This window comes from Microcaecilia unicolor, chromosome 13, assembly GCF_901765095.1.
Source record: "Microcaecilia unicolor chromosome 13, aMicUni1.1, whole genome shotgun sequence".
Lineage (NCBI taxonomy): Eukaryota > Metazoa > Chordata > Amphibia > Gymnophiona > Siphonopidae > Microcaecilia > Microcaecilia unicolor.
The window spans coordinates 57,421,698-57,447,869 of NC_044043.1; the positions used below are offsets into that span (position 1 = coordinate 57,421,698).

The 26,172-nt window shown below is 40.0% G+C and overlaps 1 protein-coding gene across 2 annotated transcripts in view; it reads right to left on the reverse strand.

Annotated features, from left to right (window-relative positions):
• Positions 1-4,238: 4,238 nt before the first annotated feature.
• TAOK1 (TAO kinase 1) overlaps positions 4,239-26,172 on the reverse strand; it is a 247,468-nt gene continuing 225,534 nt past the window's right edge. For both annotated transcript variants that reach the window (XM_030185736.1, XM_030185737.1), the window contains 3 exons: positions 23,261-23,473; positions 17,423-17,605; positions 4,239-12,700 (listed from right to left, as the gene is read on the reverse strand). In XM_030185736.1, the coding sequence (XP_030041596.1) occupies positions 12,239-12,700; positions 17,423-17,605; positions 23,261-23,473 (858 nt within the window). In that variant the 3' untranslated portion in view covers positions 4,239-12,238. The remainder of the gene's footprint in view (positions 12,701-17,422; positions 17,606-23,260; positions 23,474-26,172) is intronic.

Here is a 26,172-nt window from a genome sequence, read left to right on the forward strand (position 1 = left end):
AATGAGCTTTTTTTTTTTTTTTTGATTTGGAAGAACCAGACGGTGTGTCTAAAAACCTTAGGAGCATGTTGGAATTAGGTAGCGATCAGGGACGACAGATATAATGGAAGGCCTAAATAGTATGCCTTGTGTATAAGGCAAAGTATTTTGAAAAAAATTGAAAGAGACATAAGGAGCCAATGCAATTGGATCAGGAGAGGCTTGACGTGATCTGACCTTTGTGCCCTAAGATGTAGTCTGGCTGCAGTGTTGTAATGTTTGATGTAATTTAAGTTGTGACAGAGATAGACCAGATTACAGTAGCCAAGCCCCGAAAAAAGAGCATGGGTGAGAGTATGAAGAGACTGAAGGTCAAGATTGTGAAGTAGGTATCTTAATCGGCATAGTGAGGAAACATCCTTCCTTAGATCATCTGAGATCCTTTTTGAAATGAGTACTGAGGAAATTGCAAGTTACAGTAGCAACAATCTGAACAAAAATGGTGATTTCCACAACTATTTATAGTCTCAGTCCCCTGTGCAAAATTTCAGCCAAATCAGTGTGGTATTTTCCAAGTTTCGTCAAACCAACAAAAAGAAGGTCCAGGTCTCCCGCAAAAAACACATAAAACAACAAAGAAAGTGGGAGAAAAACCAAAATAGACCAGATAGAAACCACAAAGAGTAAGAGCACCAAAGACGTTTATTAAGACCCTACACAGTCCGTGTTTCGGCCAACCAGCCTTCTTCAGGGGTCTAAAACCAAACAAAATATAACAGATCAAAATATATACAATTTTATGCATGCATAAATAAAAATATAAAAGACGGTTAAAAACAAAGACATCTAAAAACATATCACACACATATTTAAAAGGTAATACCAAAATATTTCGAAAGATACAAAGAAAAATGTGGCATTTGAAATATTTGAGAAATTCTAAGCACAACACGGCAGTGAAGAATAAAATGGCAGTGAAAAATAAAAATGAGATTAAAAAATATATATCACAGAGGTTTAAAATACAAACTTATAAATGCAATAGTGCTATAACAAACACCCAGACACTTGTACAAACAGTGTGAAAATGGGGACATATACAGATAAAATAATATAATTAAAGATTTTCCCATAACATAATTACATCTTCAAAATTTATAATTAATGAATGAAAGGAAATTATATGCTAATAACTGATAACCACAGTTGAGGACAGAGGCATATAGACAAAATACAGTTATGGCCTACCTTCAAACTGACGTATACTGATGTGCCTCCAGAATTCTCATGGAGTGCAAGGCATAAACTGCATGGAAAACGAGGAATAAAAAATTAGAAAATTTTTAACCGTCTTTTATATTTGTATTTATACATGCATAAAATTGTATATATTTTGATCTGTCATATTTTGATTTTAGACCCCTGAAGAAGGCCTCAGCCACGGACCATGTAGGGTCTTAATAAACTTCTTTGGTGCTCTTACTCTTTGTAGTTTCTATCTGGTCTATTTTGGTTTTTCTCCTGCTTTCTTTGTTGTTTTATTTTCCAAGTTTCAACAGGTGTATGTGCAGACAAACTGTCATAAGAACATACGCATTGCCATACTGGGACAGACCGAAGGCCCATCAAATCAGTATCCTGTTTCCAACAGTGGCCAATTCAGGTCACAAGTACTTGGCAAGATCCCAAAACAGTACATTTTATGCTGCTTATCCTAGAAATAAGCAATGGATTTTCCCAAGTCCATTTTAATAATCACTTATGGACTTTTATTTTAGGAAGCTATCCAAACCTTTTGTAAACCCCTCTAAGCTAACTGCTTTTAGCACATTCTCTGGCAACGAATTCCAGAGTTTAATTGCATTTTGTGTGAAGAAATGTTTTCTCTGATTTGTTTTAAATATACTACTTTGTAGCTTGTGTGACCCCTAGTCCTAGTATTTTTGGAAAGAGTAAACAAGCGATTCATATCCACCCATTATTTTATATACCTCTGTCATATCACCCCTCAGCCATCTTTTCTCCAAGCTGAACAGCCATAGCCGCTCCAGCCTTTCCTCATAGGGAAGTCATCCCATCCTTTTTATCATTTCCATCATTCTTCTTTTTACCTTTTCTAATTCCACTATATCTTTTTTGAGATGTGGTGACCAGAACTGCACACAGTATTTAAGGTTGTCACACCATGGAGCGATACAAAGGCATTATAACATCCTTTTTATTTTCCATTCCTTTCCTACCTAACATTCTATTTGCTTTCTTCACTGCCACTGCACACTGAGCAGAGGGCTTCAACATATTGTCACAATGTTGACACCTAGATCCTTTTCCTAGTCGGTGACTCCTAATGGGGAACCTTGCATCACATAGCGGTACTTTGGGTTCCTCTTTCCCACATTCATCACGTTGCACTTGCTCACATTAAACGCCATCTGCCATTTGGATGCCCAGTCTCATAAGGTTGTCTTGCAATTTTTCACAATCCTCTTTCGATTTAACAACTTTGAATAACTTTGTGACATAAGCAAATTAAATTACCTCACTAGTTATTCCCATATCTAATTTATAAATGTGTTAAAAAGCAGTGGTCCCAGTGCACAGACCCCTGCAGAACCCCACTATCAACCCTTCTCCATTGAGATACTGACCATTTAACCCTACTCTCTGTCAATCACAGGCACTTTTGCACCAGAAAAATATGCTTGAGCCACTGTCAACAAACATCTCAAGCCAGGCTTCTGACTCTTCCAAGTGTTCAAGGGTATTCTTTGGTTTGGCAGTTTCCTCTTGCACCTTAGGGCTTTCAGTTCAATTAGAACTGGCCTCTCTCGGGCCATGAACCATCATTTGCAACTACCTGGGGATTTTTCACTTTTTTTTTTATTGCACCCTCCTCCTCCCCTCCCATCAGACTGTGGCTCCTTCTGGATACAGTCTTATCTCTATCAGAATCTTTAACCAAGAACTGAAGTCTAACTCTGAGGCAGAAAAACGTCTTGTTAAAATTCTTGTATTTCTTGCAGCAAGCTATATTAATGGGGGAAAATGGAATCTAAGGAATTTGGGATTAGGTACTTTTAGTCAGTCTGTAACTTGACCAGCAGTGCCATGTACTGAGATGCCAAATAAATGGAAATGATTTCAAGCCTGGTTTCTGCATCTCAGTTCAACCAGAGGCAGCATAGTCCTCACCCCTAGAAAGTGAGAAATCAATCATCACAGAACAGTGGCAAATAGCAGCCAGACTCACTGGTGTCAGCTAAACGCGCTGTGATTGGCTGAAAGAGACCTGGAGGAGGGGCATAATCAAAAGAGACGTCCTGGACACTAGAAGAACACCCATCACAAAAAAAATCTGGGGGAAAAAATGTCCAAGTGCTCCTCAGGGACGTCCTTTTTTTTTTTTGGTTTTGTGAAGGATGACCATGTTAGGCACTTTAGAAGGACGGCCCTGACGAGCACTTGGACGTTTTTTCCCCCCAATTTTTTTTGTTAAATTTATAGAAGTTTTTAAGAGGTGAATAAATCCGCGCAGCCCCAACGAGAGGTACAGACCTCCCGTTAGATTTTCCACGGTTAGGCAATCGGAAAACGGTACTGCATCTCATTACAATATGATTTATACACATTATAATACTAATTTGCTCATCTGCATTCCGTTTTCGTTAGCTGCTAATGTGATAGGAAAATGTCCTTTAGTGCATGTCCTGGTTTACTACTTGCATGTTAAACTGGCTAGAACCAGTTTAAACCCCACGTTAATGGCTCATTTAGTGCATCTAGCCCTCAGAGTATACATTGTAAGTTCAGAATGTCATGATCTGTGATCACTGGCTGAGGAGTGTCACTGAAATGGCCGGTCAAGCTGGAATTGGGAAGAAAGTTAAAATAATGTGGATCACCACCATGCTAAACGAAGGAACAGTTCTGATTGAACGGTCAGCTCAAATGAGCTGCAGAAAACCACAGGTCACAAAAATCCAAATTAAGGAAGGGTAAAAAAAACCCCGCAAAAATGGGCAGCCACATGCACAGTATTAAACCTGCTGCAGGACTGCACTTGTATTTATTTATTTATTGCATTTGTATCCCACATTTTCCCACCTTTTTGCGGGTTCAGTGTGGCTTACAATATGATATATGAAATCATATAAGCAGAACACGTAACCAATTCTGATACTTTACCAGTGAAAGATCAACTTATGCTCCCCTCAGCGATTAGCAGAGCATTGGCTCTTGAAAGAAACAGACATACAATGTGTACTAAAATTACTTTATTACAGTTGATTTTTTTTTAAACATTTCCTTTGCTATGATACAAAGGATACTTACAAACAAAATATTACATAAGGACCTCAGTTTCTTCTCTTTATTTTGACAACTTGGTAACAGCTTTAAATGCACAATCTATACAATTAATACAGGTTATATAGGAGCTATAATGTATGCTGAACCAGAATACTGACAATATACTGTACATTATAAACCTTACCAGTTAGTGTTTGAGGATTTTCTATCCCCAAAATACAAACATTTCAAAATGCACACCTGCAGATTCAGCTCTACCAGCTGATGCAGACAGGAAGCGCACTCATGGAGCATGCAGGCTTCATTGCTGCAACTCAGTTAATGTGCCACAGTGAATGAAATATGGCTGTATCTGTGCCATTTTAAGCACTGCTATATTTTCTCTCCCTTTGCTGTCTCCTCTTGCCATGAGCAAGGGTCCTGTTCAGAAAGGATTTTTAAACACAAAGATGCATTAAATCCTTGGTGAACAGCACCCTATATTTGTTGCTGATCACTCTTGCACATGGCAGAATTTCTGTAGAGGGAGGTCAACGTCCAATGGGAACCTTTATGAAATGGGAGTTATTAGAGGGCACTAACACCACACGCATATAGAAAAATTTACTTACGTAAATTTCATTTCTTGGTTTACATAGGGAAGCATGCAGGTGAAAAAAATTGATCTTAAGGAACTCCAACAGGTCCCACATGCATTAGGCACAGCATGGTCAAAACAGTTTCACATCACCATGAGACATTAGTCAATTTCTGGTTTTCCAAATCCCCTTCCTCCTGATTTTTATCTCCCATTTTAACTTTTTTTTTTTTTCTAAAGGAAGAGAAAACCAAAATGCATTAATGGGTCTCAAACCCACAAATAGGCTGAAACATCGGGATGCCATGACTTATGAAGGGTGCACTGCCATTGATCCAGATACTGAGATCTCTTTATAGCTGTGCCCTAGCACAACAACTACACAACCATCTACGGAAAAAAAAAAAGGCCAGTGGATAGTGAATGAGTGTGCAAGTACTAGGCCTAAAGCCTTTCACGAGTGAGACTGCAGACAGTTTTCATCAGAACATTATAAAAGTAATCTTACCACAGACCCTCAATACTGTCAAAACACTTTCACAACCTGAGCATTTACACTTCACCACTAACTGATATTGCTTGTGTGCACCACATTTAGCAAATGCTTTTCCAGGTGTGTCTTTACATCACCAATTCCAAAAGGCACTGCTCCCCACTGGCCAACAATGGCTCCAGGTGTTCTTTTACAGTCACCCTTCCTCCTCAACTGTTCTCACTTCAAAGTACACTAATCCTGCTCTACATACGCATTTACACTCCCTAATGTGAGCTGGTGCCACTCCAGCTGTGCAACAACAGCTCCCGCTGTGAAGAGAAACCTGAAAATGGATCATTTTTATTGGGGTTGGGAAAAGCACACTACTTTCAGGTTAACAGCAATCTCACATCCCTCCTTTCTGGCATTTGCCAAGAAGTTGAAAACGCAAAAAGGAGCAGAAGAAATGTCAAGAGAAAATAGGCATGATTAAAGATACCATGTTAAAATTCCTTGTAACTTCTACAAGTGCACGTTAAAAAAAATTCAATTGTGGAAAATTAGAAGGGCAACAAACAGGAAAAATTATTATTATAATTAAAATATATGTTGTCTGGTTTGATGGTCTCTATTTTAACCAACCTGTTAGACAAGCACTTGTACATTCAGGATTCACTTAAAACAGTGGGACAACTTCTGTTAAAATGTGCTAATAGTTATGTAAGAAATCTCAAGTCTGTTTTCAAACATGATTTATAAAATATACACAATAGACATTTCTTGCCCCTCTTATTAATGCACATTCTACCAGTCTGCTGATATAATATGAAGAGGAAATTAACATTACAGTATGGAAACCATAGGTCTCTGAAAGGTTTTCCTTATAAACCATTTCAATATGTTAGTGGGAATTAAATAGAAACTTTATCATTTTTAAAGCAATGTATATTAATAAAAACTCAAGCATTTACAATCTTTTTTAGTTTATATATTTTTTTCTGTTATGTGCACTATATTTTAGCTTTATGGTTTATTATCACATTACTGTTCTACTCCTTCCATCCTTTTTAATTTTTTGCTGTGGTGGTGAATAGCAGAGATTATGTATAAAGGGAAGAGCAAGGGCACAGGCAGCTGAAATCACAGGCATGGACAGCTTTTCTCCATCAGATACTTGAACCTTCAAAAATGTATTCTGGTCTTGTAGGGTATGCTTCATTTTGCAATTAATATCTTTCTTTAACATGATTTCAGGTAGTTGGCCTGGCCAAACATACAATACATAAAAGAAGCAAAAGTGATGCCTTAATTTAAACATGCAAAGTTTGGAAACAAACATTTTCTGATGTTCACTGATAAAAAGATATTGACAGGAGGGGGCAGAAGCATAGTGCACAGTCATGCAAAGACTTGGGTATGAATGAGTGATAAGGTCTCCCACTTCCTGGAATAGCTATAGCAGAAGAAAATACAGAGGCAGAACTTACAAAGCCTGGGGGCGAGGGAGCTGCAGCCACTGCACAATGGATAAATAGCTTAATAATCAGAGCTACAGGTTAAAATCCTGCTTCTACCTCTGGCATTCATTGTGATTTAGGGCAAATGACTTCACCTTTCACTGCCTAATGTACAAAATTAGGGGGGCCTTGAGTTGAGATTGGAAAATGGAAAAGTGAGTAATTAAAACTAAAGTCTCAGCTTGGGGCTTAGGACTGCAGTCTTGAAAGGAGCCCTAGTGCATGTCACCAAAGGACTGTTACTGTGATGACTGGGCTGAGTATAAAATAATAGTTTAACCCCTCCCCACACAGACACATACTCTGGCTAAGTGAGGGGTGGGCCATGTTGCCAGCCCCAGATCCAACTGAGCTAGAAGCCCAAAAGGAAGGAGGCATCCAGAGAGTCATAAACGAAATAAGCCATGAAGATATCTGCTCTAGTATCAGAAGGAATGAAGTGGGAAAAGAGTGGCATTGCATCCACACGCATCTGTATTCATTTCATATCCAAATCTGTCCCCCAAATATAGTCTACATTAAACCTGTCTTCTGCTGTGAAACAAAAGAGGGTGATCAGTTCCAAGACAGTCCTGTTTATGGCAGCAGATGGTTTTCAAGCCTGTGCTCTAGACGTCCCTTTATTACACATTTGAGGGTTGATAGTGCATTTATGGTATTATAAAAGAAGGATACATGTTTCCCAAGTTACGAAAGATCTAAATCACTGACTCCTGGTTGGCTCCATATGAAAAGAGGTTTGTTTTTTTTTTTTTTAGGAGGAATATGTTAGCACAGGTGAATCAAACAAAAGATTTAAGTATAGCAATGGGTATCTCCAACCTTTTTTCTTCTCAGACTCAGTGTTGGCACTAACAGAATGGTGTCAGTGAGCTGAGCCAGATGAAGACAGGGATGACATGTTTCATTTTCATACTCCTAACTGATGGCTTAGGCTAAAAGTAGGCTCCTCCACTTGCTCCTCCCTGGGTTGACACATCTATAAACGTTAGCACAAAATGAAATAACAAGCAAACTGCAGGTCAGTTTTGTAAGAGTAAATATTTACAGCTAAGTACATTCAATTCAACCAGCCATATGTAATTTGTCAGTTCTAACGAAGGGCTGACGTGCAGCTGCTCCAATGGACCCCTGGGGAAACAGAATCCTTTGGCTTGGTGACTGACTCTCTACTCTCTATCTTTTCATTTTCAAGCTGGTCTTTTGGTAAAAAGGTCTGTTATTTAAGGTGTTAAAGCAAGGGGGAAAACTTTTTTGTTTTTGTTTACTGTTGCTGAGTTCTTCTACTGATAATGGTTATGTTTTAGTGACGATCAGATTTTCAGAGGAAGTGAGGCAGAGTAAAGTGCTTCTCCTTTAACACCACATAGTAGTGTTGGGCATGTATACGTAGTGCTCTGGCTTTCTATGGTTCAAAGATGCCTCTTGCTTGGTGTTCTCCAGCCTGCCTCATGATTGCACTAAAGGACACCCAGTATGCCCTTCTTGTCCAAAATGACCATCACCCTTAGAGACTTAATGGGTATATAAATACAAGCATGATACATTACAAGCTTGCAATTCTGTTCACAAAGAAGCCAGCAGACACCTCACACTATTTCCACAGGTGTCTAAAGATAAATTCCCTCTCTTCATGGTATCAAAATAAGAACAAAACTGCAGGGGTTCTGTCCAAAAGATTTTCAGCTAGGAAAGATTCAAGAAGTGTTGTATGCTATAAGGTGTTCCAGCCAACTGCTTGGGGTTTTCTGGCTTATGCTGGTGCTCTGAAGTGCTGCTCTCCCTTTTCAGTGCAACTCATTAATGTAGGGAAGGTAGAGAGTTAAATTTAGAAAATCTGAAATATTTTAGTTGATTTCTTATTCTCAATGCACACCTTATAGCAGAAACAAATGTTAGTGATTGTAGTGTTAAGCCAGAATTTGTAGTGCTGCATTTTAGTTAATATGGAAATTCTAACACAAAACCTGCTTCATATGTCTATCTTTTCATTACCATTGACATAAGCTTAGAAACAGAAGTCCAGCAAACAGTACAAGCTTCCTTTCTTATTATACATATGCCAAGCTTCCTACCCCACCTAAGATTCTCTTCACATTCTTCTAACCTTAGCCTTGGTCTTCCAGCCCTCTATCTTCCTGTATGAATGACACCTACAGTATACCTTTGAACAGCAGATGGCATCACATGCATCCAGGCTGTCTTCTGTGTTAGATAATGCTCCACATATTGCAAGATCCACACATATATTCTACGTTAGCGGGCTGACAGTTCTCTATTCATGAGTTACATAGAGTTCTCCCTAAGAAACATACAAGTAGCCCCAAATTTTCCCTTCTATGCCTCTTTTCCTAGCAGCTACCCAAGTCTCTCTTTTCACAAAACTTATACAGCCATAAAAAAAGCAAACAACAAACAAACACACACACACGTAAACGGAGAACAGTAACTTTGGAAGGTGAACTCAGCAAAGTATGCAGAAATGTGGGTGGGGGACAGGCCAGCAATAACATGTGAGAAGTGAATTATCAAAAAAATCATGCAGAAACTTTAACAAAGGTCGGAGAAAAGCTGAAACCCAGATCCCATCAGCATAATTAACAGTAAGATGTTTCATTCATGGCTTGTGAACAAAAGCAGGGAATGGGACACACCTGCTGTGTATACATTAGCTATGCACATACATGACAGCACAGTAGTCAGTGGTAGAATACAAGGTTTATTCCCATGTCTGAATGGCACATAATTCAAAGGAGGCAGAGCTTCAAGTAATTTCCAAGGCTCAGTCTACAGTATGAGAATAAACTGTATAGGACCAATGACCATTCTTTTTAGAGCATCCTGGACAGAGAATTCTCAGGCCAGATCCTAAAAGAAAAGGTGTGAGATCTGGATTCAAAGGGAGCTAAATATCAAGAGTACACAGCTGGTGTTTCCACATAGCAGACTCTCCTGCTCAAAAGATATATTTCTAATATATAATTTCTAATTTGTTGTTACATGTTTTGCGGTGTGATGTGGCCTACAATTTCTACTGTAGCCTCTGCTTAATTGTGTGCCAAACTGAACATGTATTCCTAATTGAAAAATAAAACAAAAAGTTATACATTTCAGGGTATATATGGAATGAGGCACACAAGGAGCACCACCCTGGAAATAAAATGCAAACTATTACTCTTAAAATGATGAATGTACTTTCCTGGGCAGCCTTTATTAGAATTAAATATTATTAATGCATACAGCTGCAGTAATGGCAGCATGTAATATTTATCAGTGGTAACAAAAATTAGCACCAGTACAAATATCTATCCATAGCTATCATTAATTACCACCATAGCTAATAATTTGCATTTTATTATTCTATCCAGAATTTTTTAAAAATATATAAAACTGATGCTCCACAAGAAAGGGACAAATGTTCCACCTGAGGCTGAACTTGGGGGGCATGAATAATAGCCCTGAGTGTAGAATATGGATGTGTGTGTGTGGAGGGGGGGGGGGGAGAGTAAAGGGGCAAGGAAGACAGAGCACATGTATATACAGACCACAGAAAGGATGACAGGAGATGGACATTGCAGGCAAAGAAGTGTCACACTCTAGAAAGTAAACCAGCACATTTCAAATCTTTTCAGGTCACAAGAAGAGTAATGTGCTGAACACCCAGTATTAAATTACCACCTAGCTGAAGATATGATTGAACCCACTTTTCCTAATGTCTGTGTATATAAGCATTCCTGGAATATTTATAAAGACCATGGACAGAGCAGAAGTAGGTAATATCCCAGGGCTGAATGAATGAGAGCAGAATAAGACAGCCTTGAATCCATGCAGTTGAATACAGCCTGAACATCCCAGCAAATCCTGCATGTGCATTCACTGTAAACAAACATCTCTGATATATACACACACACACACACACCAGGTTCACACGAGTATGCAGGTGCCAAATGTTTTGCAGCAAATCAAATTTTGATTAAATAACTGGTTTTATAGGTTCTGCTCAGACATCAACGGTCTGAAAAGATTTGTATATTTAAGAGTTCACTTACAAATCAAATCAGATTAAACTAATCAAAACCTGGATAAAAACTGTCCCCATGAAAACCAAGAAGCACTTATTTTGTATTTTTCAGATAACCTGCAGGGACCTTTCAAGTCACACCTGAGCTCTGACTTTCAGGATTAGTCCATTCCAGTAGCAGAGACTCCATAACTTTATTCTCCCGTAGACACTTGATCTACCAAATGCCTAACGTTTGCCAATACTGGCTCCTTAAGGTGAAGTTGCCTGCAATTAGTCACCTAGTCTGGACATGTGGTAAATGTTTCAGAAACAGAAAAGAGGAAGACCCCCCCAAACTTTTCACACAGTGATAAGATGGCTTAATCTGCAGCAATGTGATTGGCTCAGCTCTTCCTGTGATTCTATGGCAACTAGACTATTTCAAAGAATTACCACAATATTTAAGTAAATAGAAAATGGCAACATGTCGAAGGGGTGTGCGGTGAGATGTGACAGTGTGTGAGCATGGCATCCTTCAGAATACTGCTGGCAACTTCAGACTCGGCTCTTTTATTTGGAGTTTTCAGGAATGGCGTATGTAGAACTCAAATAATGTTTGGCTAACATGAGATGTTGCAGTATTAAACACAGAGGAAAATAAATATTACTCCCACACATCTCCTGTGACTGAAGTGTTGAACCAGCTAGTGCCAGCATTTTTCCTCTCAGCTTCTCATTCTGCATCTTGGATTGCCGTTTTACTGTCTGCTCCCCATACAAGAAAATCTCATTCAGTTTCTACTGGTCAGATCTTCAGGAAATAAAGATTGGTAACCAGAGAGCAGGACCAACTGACTTAGACTGCACATGCATTTCATTAAACAAGGCCACTTCTCAATTGACCTCATCCTGCTCCTTCCTACCCAATGTTGCAATTTACAAATCTAACGAAAAGTGTAGATATGCACAGGAAGAGAAGGAACAGGATCCTGGGGGATGTGGAGTTGCCTGACCCTGGGTCTCCTTGGACTGCCCTGCTTCCTATTGTTTCACTTTATATGTGCTGGGGTTAGGAGAAATCCAGTTTTGCATGACACACCCCTCTGTGGCCTTCCAAGAAATACCCTTTCTGGCAGTTCTCCACATGTGCCATACAGAATGGTATAGGTTCTCTAATTAACTCTCAAAACATCAGACATCTCAGTTAGTAAATAACAAAACAGAATGCCTGAGAGAACAAATAGGATACACCATGTGCACATGAGAAGCTGTCTCGTTACAGTACCAATACAAGGAGGCTGCTGTGACGAAGGTCAACTAGGCAGTTTCTGCTGGCAAACAGCCCTAGTGGAATTGCCACCCTTGCTTGTGTTGTTGGTTTATGTGTAAGACATATGTGAACCATTGGAGATTTGTGAAGTAACACTTGTGCTCCTGCTCATGCCCTGCTCTGTCCGTCCCCCAGAAGCTGTCCGCCTCAGCGCCTGGGGGCTATTGCGGGCCACCATAGCACTACCACGAGGTACCCCTTGCATGGATCCTGAGGGATGACCCCATGGCTGGGGACCACCTTGCATAGGATGGCCCCATGCTTGTGGTGGGCCACCCATGGGATGACCCCAGTGAGGTCCTGGGCCCCCGGTAGGATTGTGAGACCAACCAGAAGCTCCCGGGTAGCTGTGGCTGAACGCCTCAGGGGAGAGATTACAAAGGATCATGTTACTAAATCCTAGCCTCATGCTTTCCGAGTCAAATGCTTCAATTTCCCGGGCTTGCCGCTCCAGCAGGCTTCGTATCCGCTCAGTGCGCTCATTCTGCAATGTCAGCATCTCCTCCTCAATCTATAAAACAAACAGATTAAATGACAGACAGAACATCTTAAGAGTGATGTGCTTTTTAAAAGGTGCAATCACCACATGATATTGAAGTGATTCATTTTGGAACATCTGGATACTGTAAGACAGGAAGAGTTTACATTATTTACCTCATTTCACTGGCATAGTGATGTAATGTGTGCATACGTCACTCTGAAACTTGACATTCTGTCTTTTTTTGCAGGTACTTTTTCATTGAAAGCACCACATGCAGATTAAAAAATGCAATGTATGCACGCTATTTCCTCCTCTGACCTAAATAACCACTATCCCCCCACAACCAGGTACATTGCTTTTAAATATAGCAAAAAACATACATGCGTTATGGAACAATGCACATAAATTTTAGCAACATCAAAGGGGGACAATTTTCAGGCAGCTAATTTACAAGGTTAAATTCTTATTTAACCATATAAATGGCTTTCAAAAATGTTCTTGATGAAATGGATATGTTGCTCCATTAGATATGACGAACAGTTTTGCACTAAATTGAAAGCATAAATCCTGGAATCCAGAGAGTTCGGTTTGGCACTAAACATTTTAAAATTGCGGCATTTGCTGATGATTTATTAGTCCACCTCACTGAAACTCATGTGTCCCTGGCCACCCTTTTAGAGAGTTTTGCTGAATACGGAGATTTGTCAGGTTTTAAACGTAATTATCAAAAATAGGAGGTAGTGGCTGTAGGGGAGGGTCTGGAAAGGGAGTTTGGGGCGTCTTGTCCTTTTCGTTATCTGGGGATATTACTGCCTTCAGACCCCTGTCTTTTACATTTGTTGAATTTTCAGTGCTTATTAGCTGAGACATGGACTCAGTTACCTCTCTTTTTGCATGGACATATTAGTTTATACCAGATCATAACTTTCCATAAGTGGCTATATGTTTTTAAAGTTCTCCCCTTCAGACTGTTTAAGAAGGATCTGAAAAAAATTGAGTGGCCTAGTTGGTACTTTTTGTTGGGGGGGAAGGAATGCCTAAGTTGAGAATGAAATTGGAAGATAGGGGGTCTTGGTCTTCCCAGACTTGAGTAAATATAACCAGGCACATTTAGATTATCCCTTGAAAGATGGATATTTCTGAATATACTCCTCAGGTCATAGAAACAGCTTTATTCGGGCCATACCACTTTAAATTATTTACTCCATATGGGCAGTTACCTAAGGAATTGAGAAACAGAGCTCTGGAAAGATTTTATGAAGGGGTGGGGTGGTAATGCTGCTTGTACTTCCTTACTACCAGTCCGTGGCAATGGTGACTTTGCTCCTGGCCTAGAGAACAGAGTTCTTCTCACATGGGAGGGGGAGGGTTTCTCTCTTCTTGAACATTTTTTTTTTTTTTTTACACCTGAGGAATGGCTGCTTTCCTTTGATGCCCTTCTGCCGCTCATGAAAGACTGTGAGGGCGCCTTATTTGCTTATTGCCAATTGTCCCACTATGTGCACTCCTTGGATCTTCAGCTCATTCTAAAGCCCCTTGGTGAGAAATTTAGTGCCTTTTTTGATGGAGTGTGGGACAACAGGGTGACAATTTCAAGCTTGCATAAGGCCCTCCAATCCCTGGTCTATAGACTTTTACAACAAGCATGGGAGCATGAGGTAGCATCATCGATGAGGCTGTTGAATTTCCCTTGACTAGTGAAGGGAACTCCAATGGTGGCTCTCAGTGCTATCAGGAATGTCAATTTAGGATCACCCACAGAGCTTATTTTTCTCCCCAGAGGGCTTTTAAGGCTGGGACTGTTGACTCTTCATATGGTGCAAAGTGTGGAAGAATGGAAGGGTCTTGCCTGCCTGGCGCGAAGGTGGCAGACCTCACACATGTCACCTAGATAAGATTTAAGATAGTGCTGGGGAGGAGCCGGCTTTCTTGGTACATGTGGGTACCAATGACATAGGAAAATGTGGGAGAGAGGTTCTCGAAGCCAAATTTAGGCTCTTAGGTAGAAAGCTCAAATCCAGATCCTCATTTTATGAAATGCTACCTGTTCCACACACAGGGCCCAAGAGACAGGCAGAGCTCCGGAGTCTCAATGCGTGGATGAAACAATGGTGCAGGGAGGAGGGTTTTAGATTTGTTAGGAACTGGGCAACATTCTGGGGAAGGGGGAGCCTATTCCGAAAGGATGGGCTCCATCTTAACCAGGGTGGGACCAGGCTGCTGGCATCGGCATTTAAAAAGGAGATAGAGCAGCTTTTAAACTAGAAACAGGGGGAAGGCTGACAGTCGCTCAAAAGCGCATGGTTCGGGATAAGGTATCTTTCAAAGATATCACCAAAACAGGGAAGATAGGGTATCCTGATAGTGAGGTTGCAAAAGAGACCATAGTAGATCAGGTGTCCTTAAATAAAAATAATAATCAGACAAAAGATTGCAAATCAATATTGTAAATAGGAACAACAAACATAGTTTGAAATGTCTATATACGAATGCCAGGAGCCTAAGAAATAAGATGGGAGAGTTAGAATATATTGCACTAAATGAAAAATTAGATATAATAGGCATCTCTGAGACCTGGTGGAAGGAGGATAACCAGAGGGACACTATCATACCGGGGTACAAATTATCCCAATGGTTGCTGCCCCTCTCCACAGAATGTGAAACTAGCAAGGGTCACAGGGCTCTGTGACAGCTTCAGGAACTATAGATGGGGGGGGGGGGGGGGGAGATCTTCAAACTTTTGACCAATCATGTTTACAATATCAGTTACCCTCTTCTCACTTCTATGTGTATCTTCAGGTGAGTAATTTTACTGCTTCACTTGAGTAGAGAACTCAGAATTGGCTTGTGAAGAATGCTCTGACAGAAAAACTGAGACCCAATTTTGCTGTAAGGAAAAATTCTATCATTCGCTGGTATGAGGTGTTAGAAAATTTGGATGGGATACAATTGACTGCACAACAGATCACCGCATATTGGACATAAACTGGGACAAGAGATCAGGAAACAGGATATTGAATATTATTTTTGTGACTCTTTAAAAGGTATTTGGGATGCTAAATTACAGGAAACGCATCATTTACATCATAGTTATCTAGACTTGGCTAAGAGACACAAGAGGGGCCTTTCTGACTTGAAGTTATGTCTTAAGTGCAACTTGAAGGAAGACACGCTCACTGACAGTTTCTTTTATTGTCCCCTGATTAAGTACTTCTGGAATAAAGTTGGCCAGGTTTTAGAGGGGTATAGTGGGACTCAAAGCACAGGTACTGGAGAAGTGAAACTGTTAGGTGGCCCTTGTTTAGATGGGTGGGATAAGGGGAGCCAGGTTTGTTTTTACTACTAGGTCTAATGACTGCTATAAAGTAAATTAAAAAAAATGGATGAAACCAGTAACCCCTATTTTGAACAATGGACCAACTGCATGATGGATGTGTTGCACATTGAAGGTTTCAATCTATACTGCACAAGACGAAAGGCCCCAGAGAAATACCTGCTGGAATGGAAAATGTTTTATATTCGATTGAGTTCTCAGAGACAGGTATATTTTCTTGGACATGGATTTAGGATAGAGTGGTTAGAGGGCAAGCAAAAAGGGACAAGAAGTTAGGGGATGGGGAAGTTTTGGGTAGGATGGCGGGGGAGTTAGGAGAAATGGTGGTTTATGATATTGTTAATAGCATCACATTTGGCATATGCCCTTCCAATCTCTGCAATTGCACTGGCCTGTTTCATTTTTCTTCTATTTTGGCCTTACAAATTGGGCATTAATAAATCTTTGCAGATCTTTTGTTGCATTATTTGCTATTTCTAGATGTTTTGGTTGTTAAATGTTCTCTCATTTGTCACCATTAAAAATGTAATGAAAAAAAATCTTTGGGTTTGGATATTGTTTTCTCCACTAGGTGCAGCTCAATTAATGATTACTGGTAAACTTACCCAAGAATTTGCTTGGTAGAGGGGAATGACTAGGTTGCCTCTTGTTGCCTTTATTATATATTTTGGCTTTTGAATCCTTAGTCATTTAGATATGGGAATGGATGGATGTACAAGATATTTAGTTGGGGGACACCGAGCAAAAAAAAATGTATTTGCAGATTACAAGTTGTTCATGGGATGGCCTTCTTAGGATCTCCAGCCTTTATTGACTAATAAGAGCTTTGGGAGATTTAAAAAGGTTGAAGATAAATTTTGATAAATCTGAGGTGATGAATATAGGTCAGGCAGGGTATAAGGGGAGCCTCCTACTAAAATAGAAGTGCAGAGATATATATAAATTTAACATCAGTGTGCAGATAGAGACGATAAAAAAAGCTATGTGACTGATGGAAGAACCTGCCATCATGCATTATTCAAAATGATAGCTTTTCTCAAACTTTTATACCCTCTTCAGAATAGACCATTTTGGATTAAAGGAAATGATGAGAAATGACTTAAAAACAATTTGACAATTCTTGTGCAGAGAAAAAAATGTGAAAATAAGCTTGGCTAAATTAGTTCAGGATAAAGAGTAGGGGGTACAGGTACCCTTAACATTCAATTCTATAAAGTGGCCACACTGATGTGCTAGTGCAAGAGCTATATAATCAGAATATAAATTGACAGAAATTAAACACTTTCCATTGTGCGTTTGGATGTGGAGTTCACAAATGGTAGCGATGTTTCACCTATCTTTGTGCTACACATCTTTGTCTTTGCCTCTGAGTGATCTCAGTGTTAGTGTGGTATTAGAGAATGCAGAATGGCCTGTACCTTCTGTTCCAGAAGTGCACGGCGAAGGGACACTCTTTGCTCTAGTTCCCGCAGCTCTCGCTCATGCTGTGCCTCAGCCTGCATCTTGATCTTGCTTTGATAGGCATTCAGCAGCTCCAGTTCCTGCTGCAGTTGCATCTTCAAAACCTGGCATTCACCTTCTTGCGCCTCATCCAAGCGCAGCTGTAAAAGGCAAGATAAAAATATTACTGCTACATAAATTAAATACAACACCATGGACAAAGTCTGCAGGAGGAAGAAAACAAAAACTGTTTCTTCTGTATGTAGTTTGCATATTTATTCTTATATCTTAATTTTTGACATTTTAAAAATATGATATGAAAACCACTTTACATACACACACACATACACATATACATAGTGTATATATATATTCTGTATATATTCCCGGAGTTGGTACTCTCCTCTCCGGAACCTGTAAGCCACATTGAGCCTACTGCTATGCAGGAAAATGTGGGATACAAATTTAATAAATAAATAAATAAATAAAATAACATATATACATACACATACATATATACACACATATACACAGTGTGTGTGTGTGTATATATATATATATATATATATATATACACACACACACATATATACATACATATACACACACACAAACGTAGTGTTTAAAAAAAAAAATACAAAGGTGATCACGTGAGGAAGTGAGAGGAAGAAGATGCTCTGCAATCCTCTCTGGGGACCCTGTGCCCATATCCATTACTTTTTGCTGCTAACAGGCCCCTAAGAATGCTAAAAGATTCCCCTTTATTGAGCTAACATCTCATGGACCAATACCTCTGTGTTTCAGGAGAAACCATGGCTGGTAAGGGGCAACGAGGGCTGAAGGAAAAGTCAAAGCCATCAGAAACCAAGATGGAGGAGGCTATATTTCAGGCTCCAGCATTCATAGAGCAGCAACTTACCTACATGGTGGGACAGGCACTAGAATACAAATTTGGGCAATTGATACATCAACTTACCAGCTTAGAAGCAATATTGACAGATACCACTTGACGTGCTGGAGAACACGAGCAGAGAGTGCCCACTCTGGAAGATGCGGCTCCTGGCACAAATGCAACACTTTCTGCTCTGAAGCACCAGTTGAAAGAACAGTTGGCAAAGTTAGAAGACCTAGAGAACAGGTCTCCTTGAAGCAATTTGAGAATAGTCTCCCAAAGTGTGTTTCAGAATGGACTTTGTCCACAGAACTGGAGAAATGGTTAACAACGGAGTTTGCCCTGTCTGATCACATGGGACCATTGTGCTTAGAGTGGGTGCATTGCATGGGCCATAAACAAGATGGCCACAGGAGGCCGCGGGTGGTAATAATTAAGATACATAACTATCTCCTTAAAGTGGAGATCCTCCGTGGATACTGCCTGAAGCAGGAAACGCTATAGTATCGGGGAGAGCCTGTAAAAATTTTCCAAGCTTATTCCAGTGCATGCAGACTTGTCGCTAAAGGTTCTCCTCCATATGCACGTCTCTCCATGTGAAGAACATCAAATTTATGTTGCTATACCCAGCCATCTTATCTGTTTTCAAGGCAAATGGCACACTTATGAATCCTCCCCACCTCCTCAGAAGGCACTATTCGATATGTCCTTGGGAACTGATTTGACTGGTAATGGATAGCAGATGGTTATTGAGTTCCTTTTCGGACAAGGGGAACTTTAACTGCATCAGTTAAACTGTTAATGTGTTTTTTTTTCAAGCAATCGGAAAGAGATGTCATTTTACAATCATACTAATGGAGACTTTCCAATAATCTGTTAAATGTGTGAGGGGGGGGCCCAAATGCACTAAGTGTGATCTCTGGAACTCAGACACATGTATATGCAGTTATCTGAATCAGGTAGGGTAGGGAAGGGGGAGGTGGATATGTAGGAGGTTCAGAGGGTCAGGGCAGGGTGGGGGGGGGGGGGGAAGAGAGTGTTTGGTGTTCTACTGATCTAGTCACTTTGTATGCTGACACTCCTATGGCGACTGGCCCAGTTCAGGAAGTGGTGGTGGGAGGGGGAAATGGGAAAGAGGGGAGAGGAGGAGGCTGTATGGAGGTTTAGTTGTTCTAACTTGGGGTGCAAGGGTGGAGGAGTGTGACTGTGAAAATGATTGTGGTACTAAGAGGCTGCTGAGTGAGGCTGGGTGCCCGGCAGCCTTACTGAAGCAAGGATGTGACTGCGATGTAAGTTCTTCATCAAGTATGGCTAGAGCCCTACTGGGAACTCTCGGTTTCCTCTCTTGGAATGTTTGTGGAATCACACCAACAATAAAGTGCACAAAAAGTTTAGTAGCTTTGAACAGTTACAAAGAAGACTTAATTTGTTTGCAAGAAACGAGACTCTCTGTTCAGGAACACCAAAAACTGCATACAGTGGGTGGAAGAGGTTTTCTCAGGGCTGTAAGGAAGGGGTAGCCATTTTGGTAAGGAAATCCTTGAAGTGGGGGTCTGCCAGCTTTTCTGCTATCAGGAGGGACATTATGTAGGGGTGCACCTCAATATACAGGGATATGAGTTGGTTTCAGTGGGAGTTTATGGGCCAGTTCCAAAAGACGAGACTTTTTTTTCGGCAGTTGATGCATGAATGTTTGGGCCATTCAAAACACTCTAGTGTTAATGGGAGACCTAAGCACGGTCACAGAACCTAACCTAGATTGCACGACACGAAGTGGGATGACAGCAGACAGTGGGGATACAGAACTCCAGACCTTTAGTAGAACATTAAATCTATTAGACCCCTGGCAACTCCTTCATGTGGAAGAGATTACACACAGGATTCGAGGGTGCATCACACGCTCTTGCAGCTAGATGAAATACTACTCAGAGCACAGCTAATCCCAAAAGTAGCTTCTGCAACTATAGGTCCAGAAGAGATATCTGACCATTAGCATTATTTGAATAGATCTAGAAGTAAGCACCTTCTCCCCACAGCAATAGGGGTGGCATTTTCCATCTTATTTGTTCCACTCCTCAGACTTTCAAACGTACTTACAGAAACAATGGACAGACTATGAAGGTAACAATGCAAAACCTCTAATTCCCTGTTATTCTGGACAGCGGGAAAGACAGTGATGAGAGGAGCTATTATTGCTTACATATGCGTGTACAAAAAATGTTTAGCACAAGGGATCATTGATGTTGAGCGTAAGTTGAAAGCGGCTCGTAAAACTTATATTGCAAGACACACTCCGGGGTACATATGACACTCTTCAGATGACCCACATAGTCTTAAATGCCTAAATACACGAGAGAACAGCCAAATTATTGTATTACAAGCAGCATAAATTCTGAACATTTGGTAACAAGGCCAAGAAGCTACTGAGTTGGGTAACTTGAACCTGGGCAGGGCACAGATACATACCCTCTATCAAAACACAAGTGTGGGGTGGGGAACAAATTTCCATGAAAATGGAAGAAATAGCTGACAACTTTGTTCAGCATTTTTGAACATTGTACTAGCAAAGTGAGGTGTCCTCAAATCACGGAGAAGCTTCAAGAGTATACTTGAGGCACTAAGGAATGCTACAGATGGCATTCCCAATTAGGGATAGTCTAAACAAGCCCACTGCAGCGAAAGACATGCAGGCAGTAATCAAGGCTCTCAGGCTTGGAACTGCCCAGGACTGGATGGTTTTACTGGGGAATTTTACAAAATGATGCAAGGCCAACTAGTCGGGCCATTAGTCCAATATTTTGAGAATGCAGTCAAGGCAAATGGTTCCCACAATATGAAAATACTGCACTAAATCAGTCTAATACTTAAGCCATCCCACCAACCAGAAGACCCTGGAAGTTACCGTCCCATCTCATTATTGAATGTTGATTTGAAAATATTTTCGAGGATCTTAGCTGGCAACACTTCAAAAGCTCATCCATATCAATTAAACAGGATTCATAAAGGGTAGGCAATTGGTTCTCAACATCTGCAAACTGCTATTAACAATGTCTTATTGTCAAAGGTCAGAACTCCCTCTTTTAGTGTCTAGCCTAGATGTCGAACGTGTTTTTGACCGGGTGCGATGGTCCTTTTTATTTGATAAACTTAAGTACATTGGCGTGGAGGAATGGTTTACTTAGGCAGTGGTAGACCTGTACAGACACAAGAGCAGCCATTTTAGTTAATGGGATCCAGAGACTTTCTCCGTATGCTGTGGCACCAGGCAGGGATGCCCTCTATCTCCCCTGCTTTTTATTCTCACTTTGGAGCCCCTTCTTTGCACTATGTGGAAGACAGAGCTTGAGGGGTGTGATGATACATGGGCAGACCTATAAGGTATTAGCATTTGCTGATGTCTTGCTTTTGTTGCTCACAGATCCTCGCTCTTCTCTCACAAGGTTGCTAGAACTTCTACAGGAGTACAGTGCTTTACCTGGTTTCAAGCTTAATTATTACTTTTTCTTTTGTTCAGTGACAATATTTCTGTCTCTGCTCTGGTTTTTGACACATTATTTGTGCTTTCTCACACCCTGTATTACATGTTGGTCTCATCTAATGAACAGAGTTGCAGAGCTGTACTAACAAAGACATTTATTATCGAATACAATGGTTGTAACTTTCTAATGTCTGAAACTATAATCCTATGGTAATTTCCAATTAAGACTTAAGACTCTACACTCCATTATATTATATATATTATAGGTCAATCAATACAAAAGAAAGACTACTACAAAAATAATTGTAAAGGAGTATATGCCCCATGCTGAGTGCTCTGTTATAGCCAGAAATGCATTTAGATCACCAAAGAGGTAATTCCTTACAGAAAGGAGAGTAATCCTACAAGTAAAATATACATTATATATTATGGAATAATATAAATTTGTCTGTATTTCAGTCTTTAAATGTAGACCCTTCTTTGAGGCTGAAAAACTAGCAATTATGTGACCTTGTTTAATAAGGGCTTAATTTCCAAAAGGTTAATGTGGAGGTTGGATAGGGAATTCCTCCTCTAGTATAAGAAATTGCATACAAGAAAAAATAATAACCAAATAGGCAGCAGTCGGAGAAGTATTTAGGTGGAGTTGTTAGTACAGCAGTAATGAGCTCAGCACCAACACTGGCTAAATAGCTTAGCTCAGAAGGAAGTTACTGGAAGAGTTCTTGTTTCTGGTGGGACAAAATACAGTGTCACAAATGAAGGTCACAAGTCCTAGAACTTGTTTCTGCGACACTAATACTTGCCTGTTTTTTTGTTACAGAAAAAAAAAAGACTGTGGTTGTTTTCAATACTTCTGACACTCTGAAGTTGATTCCTGTGCAACTTTTACCTGACTAAAATCAGAAGTTAGCTGAGCAAACCTCTGACTGAAAAAGTTTCCCTGCTGACCAGATACTTTGTCCACCAGAATTCACAGGGCATAGAATGAACATGTCAAGAAAAGCTTTGGAGTTGTTCCTAATGCTGGCTTTAGATTTAGCTCATCAATGCAAACCAACTAAATTTAGCTGGACAGCTCTGGTTGCACAAATAATTGGCCTAAATCCAGACAGTTTATCCAACTAGATTTAGGAGAATTTTAAAGCTGCAAACCTAGCCGGTTAGATAAAAATTCAAATAAAATAATCAGTTAAGCCGGTAAGTACACAGCAGCACAAGTCAGATTTTTCTAATCATAGTGATTCCACTTTCAAATGTTTCTTTTTTTCCTTTCAGTATAAATTTTAGAGCAGTCTGTAACCCTTCAACAGCAATACTAAACATTTACTGCCCAAGAACATCTAGGACTAGAGAATTCAACACACTCAACAAAAGCCAGAGTAAGCTAGCCATTTGTCTTTTGTATAGCTGAACCACTCAAGGTCACCACTTAAAAAAACTCACTGCTTGTGTGGAGAGCATCTCATTAATGCTGTGATCATACTGCTCAGCTAGGATGGCCAGTTTACGGGTCTGCTCTTCCTTCAGCCGTTTCAGTACTGCTTTGTGTTCACTCTTCTGAGTAGTCTCCAACAGATGATTTCGCAGTGCCTTGTATTGTCGGGTCTGGATTTTACACGTGTCCTGGAATTGCTTCTTTATCTGTAATTCTTTTGACTAGGGGAGGAGGAAAAAAGAATGCAAGTTTCACAGCTGAAATTTACTACTGAACATTTTGTAAACATGAGATGGCAAAACTTTTCCTCCTTTACCAATAGCAGGACTTGGTATCTGAGTATGCTCTCCGTTATAATGGTCACCAAGGCAAAAAGGTTGCACTTAATCATAGTTCATACTTATTTTATATACTGCTAAATAATCCAGAAAGAAGACTATTTGAATAAAGGGACAGACGAAGATATGGGAAAGCAAGGAAAAGGGAGAGGGAGCTAGGACGAAAAGGTAAAAACACAAGGGAATTTTATACAACTGCTAAAACCAAAATACACTTCAAAAAGTGAAACACAAATTGCATCAGGGATTAAGAAAGAAGAAAGGGCTATGCTGAGAAAGCAGAGAAGGCAGTGATATGTAGAAAAGGGAATGTTTAATTACAGAAGTCAAAAATATATTCAAGAATGTTCCTGAGAGAAAAGTGGTGCAAAGTCTGGCTACTTTATCAGTGAAATTACTAGAAAATTGGTCAGCAGAAAGTGAAAGAGATGGCGTGCACATATTTGCATTAATCATGTGGTTTAATATCCTAAACCACCAAAGTATGTGTGTCACACTGAAGAAGAGAGCAGGGAAAAAAAAAAAAAAATATATATATATATATATATATATATATATTAAGCAAATGTGAGCTTTGCTTTGCAGAATCTAGCTATGTATGTTATTTATTTCTTGCATTTGATATACTGCAAATAGATCCAATACTGGTGACTAAGCAGTTTACAATAAAAACAAATCAAACCTGATGGTAGAGGACACAAGGTGAGAGGGAAAGGAGAGGGGAGAGGTATCAACAAGCTATGCCAGGTAAGGGGAATGGTTTGCAGCAAAATGTAGTATGTGCCAGAGCCTCTCAGTGCAGCGGAGCTGTCTTTTTTGGATTCAGAGATCTGACCAGGGATGAGTATACCATTTCATATGACTTAGAAAGCTTTGTCAAGGGCTGAATGTAGGAAGAGATTCCAAAGATCCTAGAGTAGTCAGTGTAAGTAAACAGAAATCAGAAGGGAACGGTTCACAGAAGCATAAAACGATGTCAGTTTTGAGATTACACAAGTTCTGAGATATCTTGGGGTAAAGACCAGAAGAACTGAGGAGCACAGTAAGACATTCCAAGAGCAAAGACACTAACCCACGGATTCTATATAGTGTGCTTAGATTTAGGCGCTGAAAATGGCACAGATTCTATATCACTGCACGTAACTTAATTGGCTTAACAAGCTAATGAACTCTGATTTTAGCAAAGGTATATAAAAAAACTTCATAAACCAATGGAACTTTAAGACAGAACAAGGCACTACACCTCACAAAAGGCCACCTACGAAACCTAATAGCTCACAGACTCTCAGCAAATAACAATCACACAATTGAAAACCTCAAAACGGAAGGGGTACCATGGCCAGATCACAGCAAGCTCACATTCATGTTACAATGGAAAGAAAATGGCAAAAACGGAGAACCAAGAACACCATACACCAGTGGTTCACAAACCTGGTCCTGGAGGCACTCCAACTAGTCAGGTTTTCAGGATATCCACAATGAATATTCATGAGACAGATTTGAATGCACTGCCTTCACTTCATGCACATTTCTCTCATGAATATTCATTGTGGATATCCTGAAAACCTGACTGGCTGGGGTGCCTCCAGGACCAGGTTTGGGAACCACTGTTATACACACTTATAACCAGAAGGAAGGTGGACAGCCACACATTCTAGACAACAGAAATGAATAAATACAGAAACATGTCACCCAAGGACATACACTTCATGAGAAACTGGGACAAGGCAAGCAAACACACACTAAATAAAACAGCACCACTAAAAACGAAAACAAGAAAAAAACACCATGTCACTGAAAGATGAGCTACTACAAATGAAAAAACTGTGCAGGAAACTTAAAAGAACATGGGTGAAGAGCAAAACAGACAAAAATAAAATCAAATGGAAAAAAGCAATAAGAACATCACAAACAGCATAAAGAAAGCCAAAGTAGAACACTACAGCAAAAATGCGAACCCAGCACAGATCAACATGATAAAAATGTTCAACCCAAGATGTACTAGCATCAACAGAAACACCACAAACCACAGATGAGCTTACACAACATTTTCAACATAAAATAGCAAACATAAGGTCCAATCTTGCGAAACTAAAAAAATCCATCACAGAATTCCTTTAAGAATGCGAAACAAATAACACCCACACCGCAGCGGACAGAATCTGGTCTTCCTTCAAGTCTTCCAAACCAAACACAATAAAGACACAACTGACAAAATACGCACATGCCCACTGCCTATTAGACAATTGCCCTAACTATATGATGAAAGACCCACCGGAGTGGTTCATCAAAGACATCACAAAACATATCACATACATGTTCTCAAAAGGACAATTCCCAACAGACAAAGGCAACATTGTACTCACACCAATCACCAAAAACACAACCAGCAAGATCAGTGACATCCAATCTTACAGACCAGTGGCCTCAATACCACTAATGACCAAAATGATGGAAGGCCTGGTAGCACAGCAATTAATGGAATAGTTGACACAATTCTCAATCCTTCACAAATCCCAATCAGGTTTCAGACCACAAAACAGTACAGAGAAGATCATAACCACTCTGATAACAAAGTTCAG